Here is a 12,778-nt window from a genome sequence, read left to right on the forward strand (position 1 = left end):
ATTACTTAGATTTCCAGTCCCTTTACAGAATGGGAAGATCTATATATTTTCTTTGAGATTAGAGATTCTTAGAAGCACAGAAACAAATTATTTTAGTGGCACATACACAGATTAATAGTAATGTTAGAAATAGAATTCTGCCTCTGTGAAATGTGTCGATTTGATTTGTGTCAGTATGGAACAATGCTAGGGCCACATAGTGAAATATAACCTTCTTTCTAAGAAAAACAGAGTGATTAGTGTACATTGTTCTTGTATCATGCAAAGGAAGGGTCCAGCAATTTGTGTAAATAGAGGGTTTGAAGGGCGAACATTGAGACTCTAGTCTGGGAGATAAGAGGACCAAGGAGTTTTTAGGAAACTGCTGACTTTTGCATGGGACGCTGCACAAGCCTCTGATATCCGGCAAAGAGATCACCAAATAAGGAGAAAGGGGGAGTTGAAGGATGACCGAAGGACAAAGCTTGGGAGGAAGAGTACGAGCCTTTAGCACGAGCAACCCCCAGAAAGACCACCAGAGACTAATACGCATGAGTCTGGGAGAGGGTTCGGATTCCGGAAACTAATTATAATAACCCTGCCTTTTCTAGGAGTAGTGATGAATATGTATTAGTCTAGGAGCATAAAAACCAGCCGCCTGAAGTAACAGGTGTGCGTCTTGGTGGAGCAGAGACTCCCGGCGCACCCAGTGCTGTTTGCTTGCCTCTATTCGCTTCATAAATTACAAACTTTAATTAGAATCCTATTTCGGACTCAATCATTTATCACACCAGACTACCGCAATTCATTGTTTTGTTTAAACCTAGATCAAGAACGAGAAGAGACTGTGTCCCTAGTGAGTGTCTTCCCAGCTTTGATTGTTTTATGAGAGAAACACTTTAATTCCATGAGACAAGAATGTATTCAACAGCACAACAGAAAAAAAAAAAGATCAGTCCTTTTGAAAAATCAATATAGTTGCTTGTTCTTAAAAAGTTCTGCAACCCTGAGCTGCATTCTATTTCACTCCCATATTCATTTATCATTCTTCAATTTAATTGAGAAGCAAGAAGAAATATTTTAAAGTGATGTGGAACAGTGCATACACCTGGGTGTATCATCAACATGTTGAAGAGGTACTTTAACATATTAGGACCAGTTCATATTGCAGAGACAACTTTCTTTACATATATAGAATCCAAAGGCTTTAGGAAAGCAAAAGGACACTTTGTGGGTTTGCAAAAGTAACAAAATCACCAAAGTAACTTTTTTTTTTTTTTTTCACTTTGTATACCTTCATCTTTACTAATTTCTTTCAGAATACATGAAAAAGAAAATTACTCCAAAGAGTCTGTATTGCCACTGTTCGAGCAATATCCGTATTTTCCTCTCTGGTTGTCTTTACAGATTATTGGATATTTTTTTCTATTCACTTTATAATTAATACTTCTGTTTCTTGAGTCACACAGAGAATTTTGAAAGGTTGTACTGATTATGACTTCTACTAGCCTGTATTTTCCTGTTTACTGTGTTATGATCTCATAGATTTCTGTCTGAGATATGTAGACAGATCTATCATACAAAAGTCTAGCTCTAATTTTTCACTATTGGTCTTCTAGCTTCTAGGACACAATTTCATTTGACAGGAATGATAAATTCAAATATTTCAATATGCCCTACCATAAAGGAAAAATAAAAACTAATTAATTCTGGGAAAAAAATGCTCTAACATTTTGTCACTGCATCGATATTTTTGAAAAATTTAAACCAATGTATTTTTTTATTATTTTATTTTGAATCATGCATTTAACATCATTGGGTATCAGCTAAATTAAATCATATATCAGAGGCTCTGACTTAAATTAGTATGTTTATAATGTTATATTTTGTACATATAGATATGTACATATATAAATATATGTACATATACACATAAATATACATATAGATACGTATACATATACACATTATCATACCTATAGACAAAACCAATATATTTCCAGGAAGACAATTATGAAAAATTAAAGCAGATCAAACTTTACACTTATACTTGAAACATTTTAAATAGAAAACAAAAATGACTTTATTTACCTTTGTACTCCAGGTGGAATCCAGTGAAACTAACAGACCCATCGCTCCGAAAAGCCAAATGCATGGTATTTGAACTGCTTTCTATCCTCTCTGGAAGCTTGCTATCTTGAAAGCTTCCAATTAGTGGGCTATTACTATCTGGCCCATCATAGATATAAAGAAAATCATAATTTGGTTCTATACTGAAACTGTAGAAGAAAAAAGATAAATATTAAATAAAATACAATTTTATAACATTTTCACTGTAATCAGCTTGTCAGAATAATGGTTTGTATAAATGTTCTTATTAGCAGTACTTTTATTGAAAAACAAAACAAAACAAAACAAAAAACCAGAATCACTATATTGATTCTCTCTGAACCATTACTTTTCTGCTAATCAGAAAAAAAAAAGTTAAATTTTAAACTAGAATAATAATAATAATAAAAAAATTAATGACAATATTTCTGTACCTTAAGAGAAATAAACAACTTGGATCAGGAAAAAATCAAAAAACAACAAATAACAGGAACCCTTGGCAGAAATGCTTTACAATATAATGTAGTCAGCAGTAGACAGTACACAGCTCAGACAGTACACAGTTTAGTCAGACTGAATACTTTCATGTAGTCAAGGGATGATCCTCCATTAACCCTGTTAAGAAACGGTAAGAAACATTTTGCCCATCATCAGTGTAGCTGAAAAGGTCTAGTATTCAAACCTTTCTTTTGAAATTAATTTTATTTATTTTATTTTTATAAAATTTAATTTAGTTAATATAGTTAATTCATTTAATTTTGATAATTTTGAACTTAATTTTAACCACGGGTGGAAGGTTAACCGCATTTCCTTGTAAGATTGTCTGTGTAGAAAGAAGGTACAGCAAAAGATTGGTAGGAAAAGAATGAAGATAACCACTAGAAATATTTTGTCTCTAGTTGCTAATAGGTCCTGATAAAATAAATGTAGAAATTAAAGACCTGATCCAGCCTCTTCACTGAAACTATTTTTTAATATTTTGGATTATTTCCAAAATATTTCTTTACAAAAGAAATACCAAATTCAATAGCTTTGATTTTTAAACTACAATAGTTGGAGTCTGAGTTTAGAAGAGGTAGCTGGAATAAGACCCACTCCAGAGTCACATTTAACAATACTAAACAGATTGATTATTATTTTTTTTAATCCACAGTTTTGCTCATATAGGAATTTTATTGTTGTTGTTTTGTTTTTCCCTCACTCTGGAACAGTCTGCGTGTCATTAGTGAGGCAGGTCTCAGTAAGTATGTGATCTACTTTGACCAAGACTGAGCTTATCAGTTTCTGTCAGGAACCACACTTACTGTCCAGATTTTAAGAATGACCTGTCAATAATTGGGATCTATATAGAGTATTCACATACAATACTGGGTTGCACTGTAAAATACTGTTTTTATGCTAAACCTTAGGGTCTCCTATAAATAAATGTAGAATAGAAAGAGCAAATGGTACTTAGGTACCTTCTCAGGTATTTTGAGCTCATGACATTTCACAAAGCTAAAATAAATATATACATATATTTATATGTGCTAAAGTACAATATAAAAATGTTTAGCAAGTTAAAGCATTCTGAAACCTCTAAGCAGATAGTTAACTTGTTAATTACATACATATTATTGGGCAATTACTTTTCTAGGAAGGAATACTTTGTCACATTTTGTCAATGCATTATCAATGGAATAGTGAAATGAATTTTTTAAATTTATTATGTTGAATTATATCAGAAATTACTGCCTTTGCAATGAATAATTTACTTTGCATTCTGATGTCTGAATTATTTACCTAAACATGTAAATGCTTTTGTAAATGCTTTTGTAAATGCTTTTGTAAATGAAATGACTTTGTCTAGACTAGTCAAACACAATGTAATAAAAGGTTTCCATGGTGTAACACAGTTGGCATCTAATATTATAAAAGTAAATATCAAATATATTTATCAGCAAAGCACATACTATATCAGCAAATACAGCAGCAAATAAACAGCTATATGACCAACGTCACTAAAGAATCATCATATTTATCACTGATCAGAACAATAAAGCCAGTGTTATACAACATTCAGTATAAGTAGGGCATAAATTTTATGTGAAATTACAAATACAAATTTTGTGTGGCATTACCATATGCCACTATTGGGATGCATATTTTTCACACATAGTAAACATGCATATTAACTAACTTTATGGGTTACACACAATGCACAGATGAGAGGTTCCTCTGAGTTCCTTCTATTAGCTCAATTTAATGTTGCATTGTAATAAGGGGAAAATGATCTTGGAGGTCTTTTCCAGCCTTTATGAGTCTATGATTCTATTTATGGACATGGTTTAGAGGGTGATGTTGGTGGTTGGACCAGATGATCTTGGAGGTCTTTTTCAACCTGGATGATTCTATGATTCTATGAAATGCTAAAGCTGTTCCATTTAATAACCAAAACAACATGAAGTATCCTATTGTTCATGAAATGGTAGTGGTTACACTGATAAATCCATAATATAATAAAACTACATTTAAACACCAGTTTTGATACTTTTTCTTTAATATCAGATGAATGTCTCATATATAATGCAAACGCATTAAAGACTTTCCTGAAGGACTGAGGAGTATTCAGAGTAACTCCACATCCCCTTCTCAGGAACAGAATCTCAGTAAATTCATCACTATCCTCTTCCACATTAGTCAGGGTAAACAGAGGCACTGAGGGTTCTTTAACTGAACAGGAGCAATGAGATACATCTCTGTGTGCAATGAATACCTTAATACCTTTGATGAGACTGCTAACATATATAACAATCACTAATCACACTGATAGTTAAATTAAATATACCCGATGTTATACTACATTGCTCTGAACATCTGCCACTAGTAAAGTTACAGACATGATATTTAAAATTATGAGCAAGAAGCACTTTACCTGATAAATGCTAATGATATAACATAGTCATTATTAACAGTGATAGTCCAGTCACAGTCTCTGCTATGGGGATAAGGATGAGGGAAGTTCGGTGAAAGTATAAAACCTGAAGAGCCAGTCAAGTTTCCTCCACAGGGAGCTGTGAATAAAAACAAATTGGAATTGAGGAAAGAAGGTTAGAGAAAACGAAGCAACTATCAGCAATCTGTTCACCAACACTTAATGTCCCCTTAAAGTTAAACAAAAAACAACTGAAGTATCTAAAGGGCTTTAACAGAAACAAAAGCTGAATTCACATTTCTCCTTAGACAAATACTAATAACACTAAGTAAAGTGCTTGGATTTGAACTCTGTGCCCTTTACTTTGTTTCCGTAACACTATGTGGAGGCTTTTCTGAAAACACTGTGAACTTCAGACATGTTCTAACTGCAGACATAAGAAACATGACTGGATAAGCTTTTCACATTCTACTTCTTGTTACAGGCATTCTAAAAGAAGATTTTAAGGTTATGAAATATAATTTACTTACACTGATAATGCAACTACCTGCATTTTCACCATACAGAACCGATTAGTAATTCAGATCGACTGATAATATAAAAATTCAATAAATAGAAAAATCAACAACAAAAAAATCTAGTAATTGCAACTTGCACATTCAATTATAATGAAATTATCCCCCTTGTCCTTTCATTATCCTATTAAGCAAAGAGTCACTCTTCACCTTTTTTTGTAAGTCCCCTGTAAGTACTGAAAAGTTACAAATGAGGTCACCCCTGAGCCTTTTCTTCTGCAGGCTGAACAGCTCCAGCTCTCTCAGCCTTTCTTCACAGGAGAGGTACTCCAGCCCCTTGATCATATTTGTGATCCTCCCCTGCACCCTCTCCTACAAAGACAGGCTATCAATACTTAAAGGGTTCTTATAAAAAGGATGGAGAAGGACTCTTTACTCAGGTAGATAACGATTGGACAAAGGGGAATGATCTTAAACTAAAAGAGGGCAGATTTATATTAGAGGTTAGAAGGAAATTTTTCACTCAGAGGGTGGTGAGGCACTGGAACAGGTTGCCCAGAGGAACTGTGGATGCCCCATCCCTGGAAGTGTCCAAGGCCAGACTAGATAGGGCTTTGAGAAACCTGATCTAATGGGTGATGCCCCTGTCTATGGCAGAGGGGTTGAAACTAGATGATCGTTGAGGTCCCTTCCAACCTTTCCATTCTATGATTCTGTGAAGCATTAATCTTCAACTTCAAAATATCTCCTGGGTAGAATTTTCCCAGATGCATCAGTTTCAGATTTTGTTTTGCTTTTAAACTCATTAGATAGTAAGTTGAGAAAATCAACATCACCTAATGAAAAATGTCATTAGACAATGTTGCCTTTTTCAGTTTACCATGTTGTTTGAAGACTTTATTTCTATGTATAATTGAATAAAATTAATACGTGTTTCAGAATCTATCACTCTCTAAACTGAATGTATAGAATATTTTTGTTAAGTGTAATAACTGTTTTTAACCGAGGGAAGACCAGCTCTTACTACTAAGTTTAAAAGGCACCTATCATTTATAGTACTAGACACAAGACAAATACTGCATACTAGAATAACCCATCCAGAAAGAAAGGCAAATGAAAATCTACTAAGAAAAAAAATATTTTTAATGTATTACACAATGAAAACTGTATGTAGATTATGTCATCCTATCTTCATAAACCTCTCTGTAGACATAGTGGTAAACCAGCATTGTACCAGACAGTCTGTATGATCTTAGTATTCATTGTTGTTATGGGAAGCACTTTTTTTTAATTATTATTATTATTATTAATCTAAAACCTATGTAATCTTTATGGAAGGCAACAAAGTACAGCTTTTTCCACTGAAATCACAGAATCATTAAGGTTGGAAAAGACCTTCAAGATCATCTAGTCCAACTAGATGTACATCCAAGTACCACATCTACCCTTCCCTTAAACAATCCCAGGAACAATGTCTCCACCACTTCCTTGGGCAACCTGTTCCAATGTTTAACCACTCTTTCTGAGAATATTTTTTTCCTAATTTCCAACCTGAACCTCCCCTGCTGCAACTTGAGGCTATTCCCTCTTCTCCTGTTGCTAGTTACCTGGGAAAAGAAGCCGCAGCTCTCCACCTCGACACAATCTCCTTTCAGGTAGTTGTAGAACGCAACACGGACGTCCCCGAGCCTCCTCTTCTCCAGACTAAACAAACCCATTTCCCTCAGCTGATCCTCATAGGACTTGTGTTCATAGGCCTTTACTGGACACATTCCAGGGCCTCAATGTCATTCTTGTACTGAGGGGCCCAAAGCTGAACACAGTACTTAAGGTGCAGCCTTACCATACCTGAGTACAGGGGAACAATCACGTCCCTGCTTCTGATGGCTACACTATTTCTGATACAAACCAGGATGCTGTTGGCCTTCTTGGCCACCTGGGCACACTGCTAGCTCATGTTCAGCTGAGCATCAACCAACACCCCCAGTTCTTTTTCCTCTGCACAGCTTTCAAGCTACTCTCACCCAAACCTGTTGCATCGCATGAGTTTGTTGTGGCCAGAGTGCATGACCCAGCACTTAGCTATGTTGAACCTCATCCCATTGGCCCATTGATCCAGCCTGTCCAGGTCCTTTTTCAGGGCCTTCCTATCCTCTGGCAGATTGACACTTCCCTCCAACTTGGTGCCATCTGCAAATTTACTGAGGGTGCACTCAATTCCCTCATTAAAATAATCAATAAAATTATTAAACATTACACAAATACATATTAACAAAATAAATTAAATACATACTGTTATTAGTTGCTTTCATTTTATTTAATAAGAGATTTTAAATATATTTATATCACCTCAAATATACATAACTGCTGCCAGATCTTCAAACAAGCACATATGTCCTTGAAGTTTACTTGTCCCATATCTATTGGAAGTATATATTTTTTCTGAGATCAATAATAGTAATTAGGATTTGCCTCAGAAGAAGTTATTAGAAGGTTACTATCTATTTATATACTGTTGTGATTTCTTATTTTTCATCATGATTCAGCTAACCAAGTTAAATGCTTTCAAAATCCATTTAATATGAACTATGTTAATCAGAATAGTATTAGAGACTGAGACAATATTTCCAGAAATAAATGGTATAATTATTTCTTTGTAAATAAATGAAGACTGACACAGCAATGGTAATATATCATCTTCTAATTCTTTCTTGTAGTATATTACTTTAGCCCTTGTGTAATTTTACCTTATCTATAAAATTTCTCAGTGATATGCCCTTACATATGGGCATATGAATTTTAACCATATCCTCCACAGTTATCACCATTCTTTAATTTTTAAGGCAAAGCTTACAATGTAATTGACACTGATTTTCTTGTTTTCTTTCTCATGGATCATCAAACTATAAATAATATGGCCTTGAAAGGGAAAGGAAAAGAACTATCACACTAACAACTACAGAGGAAAGATTATGTTAATTCCCATCGAAGTTTTATACAGAATAAATAACAAATATGTATTTGTTTCCTCCAATAAAATTTCTAGAGCAGTAAGATTAATTACACCAGAATTTCAAAATTTTGGAAAGCATTCTTTGATTGTTTTCTGCATACCTATACAGACTGGTGGGTTGGGCTGCCAGAAGTACCGATTTTCTACCTGAATGCAGGTTATTCTCTCATCTCCTTGCAACTCATATCCAGGGTCACACTGAAAAATCACAGTGTCTCCAGGTTCTCTTCCATCCCCATTTCTAGTTCCATTCATAGGGACACCAGGATCACGGCAGGCAGTAGCTACAGAGCCTATCAGAGAAGACGAAAAAATAAAATAAAGTAGTCAGCTTTTCAATCCATGTTTGTCGCATAACATTTTTGTAATCAGGTACCTATGCAAATCCAAATTTTTCCTACTGACTTCTAAAATTTTGAGAAATCATCCAAACATATATGGACAACAGTATGCGCTTTTATAAAACTATTATTTTTTTGCCATATTTTAATTATTTAAAATGTCTAACATTTATTTAATCTTCTTTGGGACAGATTCCGTGAAACACTGAAACTTGTTAAAAGGAAAGTAGAAGATTTAGTAGCACCCTGGACAGTCTGCACTATTAACTAAGAGGAATTTTTAATATAAGTAATAGAAAGTAGACCAAGAACCTCAGATTGTCCAAACAAGCTAAGCTTACAAACCTCTTAAATTCTCCATAATCATGTACTTCTTAAATCTATGTACTGTGTAACACCTAGTTGCAAATTTGTAAGTGAATCTCATTCATTTTATACTTATACCCTTGCACATGAAATATCTACTGTGCTAGGCTTTTGCAACACTACTAAATAAATCACCTACACAGAAGTATACATGGACATAGTCTAATAGAAGATATTTATACCTAATACATAAATACAGATTACTCCTGTGGCCCACATAGAATCACAATGAAAAGTTATTTAGAGATTTATAGATATTCTCCCAAGTTTTAACATATTACGATCAACATATTATTTAATGTTATGCAGTTAAATATGAAAGTTTATGTGAAAAGTAAGCATACTGATGTTTTTAAAGTAAATATTTCCTACTTACATTGTAGAACTGCAACATGCTATATGCACTATGAATAAATAACAAATGTCAGGATGGCATGTGGAAGCAAACCCAGTGACCTCAGCAATCTCCATAACATAATCACAAGGTAGCAGGACTAGGAATCAATTCTGATACCCTCTTTCTGGGGAGCTAATATGAGCAGACAGCAATATATTCATCTGAAATGTATGCCTGAAGAAGATATGTTGGTCTAAATTTACTACTTCCCTTAATGAAAAAAAAAAAATCTATAGTCAAAAATAAATAATTAAACTAAATGTTATGGGCTTTCTAGTGGTGTTGTTTTCCATTTAAGAAGTCCTGAGTAAAGAAAAATAAAATAAAATAAAATCTACTCTCAACAGAAATTCAGTAAAATTTTCCTCCATATTTCTTAAAGATTAAATAAACATTTATTTGAAATGGTAACAGATGATAACTAATGAAAAATATATATATATATTTAAATATAATCATGACAATTTTTGTAAGTTTTGTCTCAGACACAAAGACCAGGTGTGGTGGTTTTACCATGCTAAGCAGCTGAACACCACAACCGCTCTCTCACTCCCCCTCCTCAGATGAGGAGGGGAAGAAGGAAAGGAAAGAACAACTCATGGGTTGAGATAAGGATAATTTAATTAAAGAGAAAAAATATTGTTAAGGAAATATTAATTAAACAATTCAACTAAAGGGAAAAAAGGGAAAGGGGAAGAGGGAGGTGGAAAGGGAATAACTAAACAAAACAAGTAAAGGCTATGTGGAAGTGCAGAGGAAAGAAATTACTCTCTATTTCCCCCAAATGAGCGATACTTGACCACGTCCTTGAAGCACGGCCTCAACGCACGTAGCCAGTGTTCGGGAGGAGGACACATGTTTTCACAACGAGAGCCCACCCCTCCCCTCTTCTTCCTTTTTCCACCTTTGATTGCTGAGTGTGACATCATATGGTATGGAATATCCCTTTGGTTGGTTTAGGTCAGCTGCCCTGCTGATGTTTCTTTCTCACTTTTTTGCCCACCCCCTAGGAGGGTCAGAGAGAGTCCTGATGCTGTGCCAGCACTGCTCAGCAGCAGACACAACACCGGTGTGATACCACTGCTGTTCTAGCTACAAGTGCAGAGCACAGCACTGTATGGGCTGCTGCAGGGAAAGTTAACATCCCAGCCAGACCCAGTACAACCACAACCACTCTCTAAGTCCCCCTCCTCAGAAGAGAAGGGGAAGAAGAAAAGGAAAGAAACAACTCATGGGTTGATATAAGGATAATTTAATTAAAGGAAAAATAATTATTAAGGGAAAATTATTATTAATTAAATAACTTAACTAAAGGGAAAAGGGAAAATGGAAAAGGAAAAAAAAATAAAAATAAAAAAAGCAAAGGCCATGTGGAATATGTGGAAGTGCAGAGGAAAGAAATTGCTCTCTATTTCCCACAAACGAGCAATGTTTGACCACGTCATAGAAGCAGGGCCTGAACACACGGTAGGCATGGTTCAAGCAGACGTTTTCACAAGAGCCCACCCCTCCCCTCTTCTTCTTTTTCCCACCTTTTATTGCTGAGTGTGACATCACATGGTATGGAATATCCCTTTGGTTGGTTTAGGTCAGCTGCCCTGGTGATGTTCCTTCCTCACCTCTTGCTCACCCCAGCCTGCTGGGTCTGGGAGTGTTAGAGGGAGTCCTGATGCACTGCAAGGACTGCCTAGCAGTAGACACAACACTGGAGTGATACCAGTGCTGTTCTAGCTACAAGTGCAGAGAACAGTACTGTATGGACTTTTGCAGGATAAGTTAATTCCATCCTAGCCAGACCAAGTACACCAGGGCTCCTGTTTCTATCTGTAAATGAGCTACTGATTTCTAATTTAAAGTATATTAATAAAATATGGAATTACTAGATTTCACTGTGCTATGCTAGTAGATCTTGCAAATGCAGCATGCATCAGAATAAGATACTGGAGCTTCAATATTGTTCAACACCTTCACTAACTACATGGACAATGGAACAGACTGATCTCCTGCCAAGTTCCAGACACTAGGGGATCACAGAATATCAATATCAGTTGATATGCAGGGCTGCTATGCAGAAAGACCTCAACCAGCTGGAGAAATGGCCTGAAAGAAACTTCATAAAATATTGTGTTTGGGATTTTTGGTGATAACACCACATTTCTGTCTCATACACTCAAATTCTAATGCGACAGAACGGAAGGGAATATAAGGTCAATCTTTTTCCACTCAGAGAAAAATCCTATATGAATGGTTTATATTAGAAATCTAACCTTTAGCCCAAGAACATATTTGTTACAATGTTTTACTTTGACCCACATGACATCATATATTTGCCTTTAAAGGAGATGGAAGTGATTTATTATTATTTAATTTTTTTATGGTTTTGTTTGTTTGTTTTAAAACAAATCTAATTGTCAGAAAAATAATTTTCAAATACAGAAATATCTTTTTGGGTAGACAAAGTTAAAAAGTTATGCTACAAGAAGAAAAGCAGAAAAGGAAAATCTCAGTACTGTATATAATTATAAAAAAAACATTTCTTGAGAGCTAACACATACTAACATTCAATTCAAATGGAATTTCTTAATTCCATCTTTCTGTAATATCTGCTCTAGTCTTTAGTTTCTATTTCATGTGCCTGACTCTAGCCCTTCATTACTACTGTTTAAAACTGTGATTTGTTCATTTGTTTGATTGAGAGATGGTCTCTATTATCAGTCTTGATAGGTTACTTTCTGTACTCTCTCTTTGCCTCTTCATTCTGTTCAATTAATTAATTAATTAATTAATCATAATCTTTCTTCAGCTTATTTTTATATCTCTTGAAGCATATTAACTCATATTTGAAATATATATTCCAGTAGAAGACCGGATCTCTACCCCCATTAGATATTCAACCACTACCATCATCGTTTCTCATGAATATTTGTCAAGTAAGCAGGAACAATGAAGTCCTGTATAACTCTGCTATCATACCTGCAATGCAGTCTTGAAAGCTTTCTGCAAAATAAATGGAATCAGCTATCACAATTTCATTATTATTCATATATAGGATCTAAAGTACTTTGTGACATATGAAACAGATAGCTAATTTAATAAAAGAATAGATTGGTCTTTCATTCTGTCATTGTAGAATTGTCATTGTTA

General features: G+C 34.7%; 1 protein-coding gene across 1 annotated transcript in view; it reads right to left on the reverse strand.

The window, feature by feature from the left end:
- CSMD3 (CUB and Sushi multiple domains 3) overlaps nucleotides 1–12,778 on the reverse strand; it is a 629,782-nt gene that overhangs the window by 167,869 nt on the left and 449,135 nt on the right. Inside the window, exons 28-30 of the mRNA XM_035317227.1 lie at nucleotides 8,632–8,823; nucleotides 5,003–5,141; nucleotides 2,071–2,258 (exon numbers count right to left, since the gene is read on the reverse strand). Of these exons, the coding sequence (XP_035173118.1) occupies nucleotides 2,071–2,258; nucleotides 5,003–5,141; nucleotides 8,632–8,823 (519 nt within the window). The remainder of the gene's footprint in view (nucleotides 1–2,070; nucleotides 2,259–5,002; nucleotides 5,142–8,631; nucleotides 8,824–12,778) is intronic.

The sequence above is a fragment of the Oxyura jamaicensis genome, chromosome 2 (genome assembly GCF_011077185.1).
Source record: "Oxyura jamaicensis isolate SHBP4307 breed ruddy duck chromosome 2, BPBGC_Ojam_1.0, whole genome shotgun sequence".
In the NCBI taxonomy this organism is placed as follows: Eukaryota; Metazoa; Chordata; class Aves; order Anseriformes; family Anatidae; genus Oxyura; species Oxyura jamaicensis.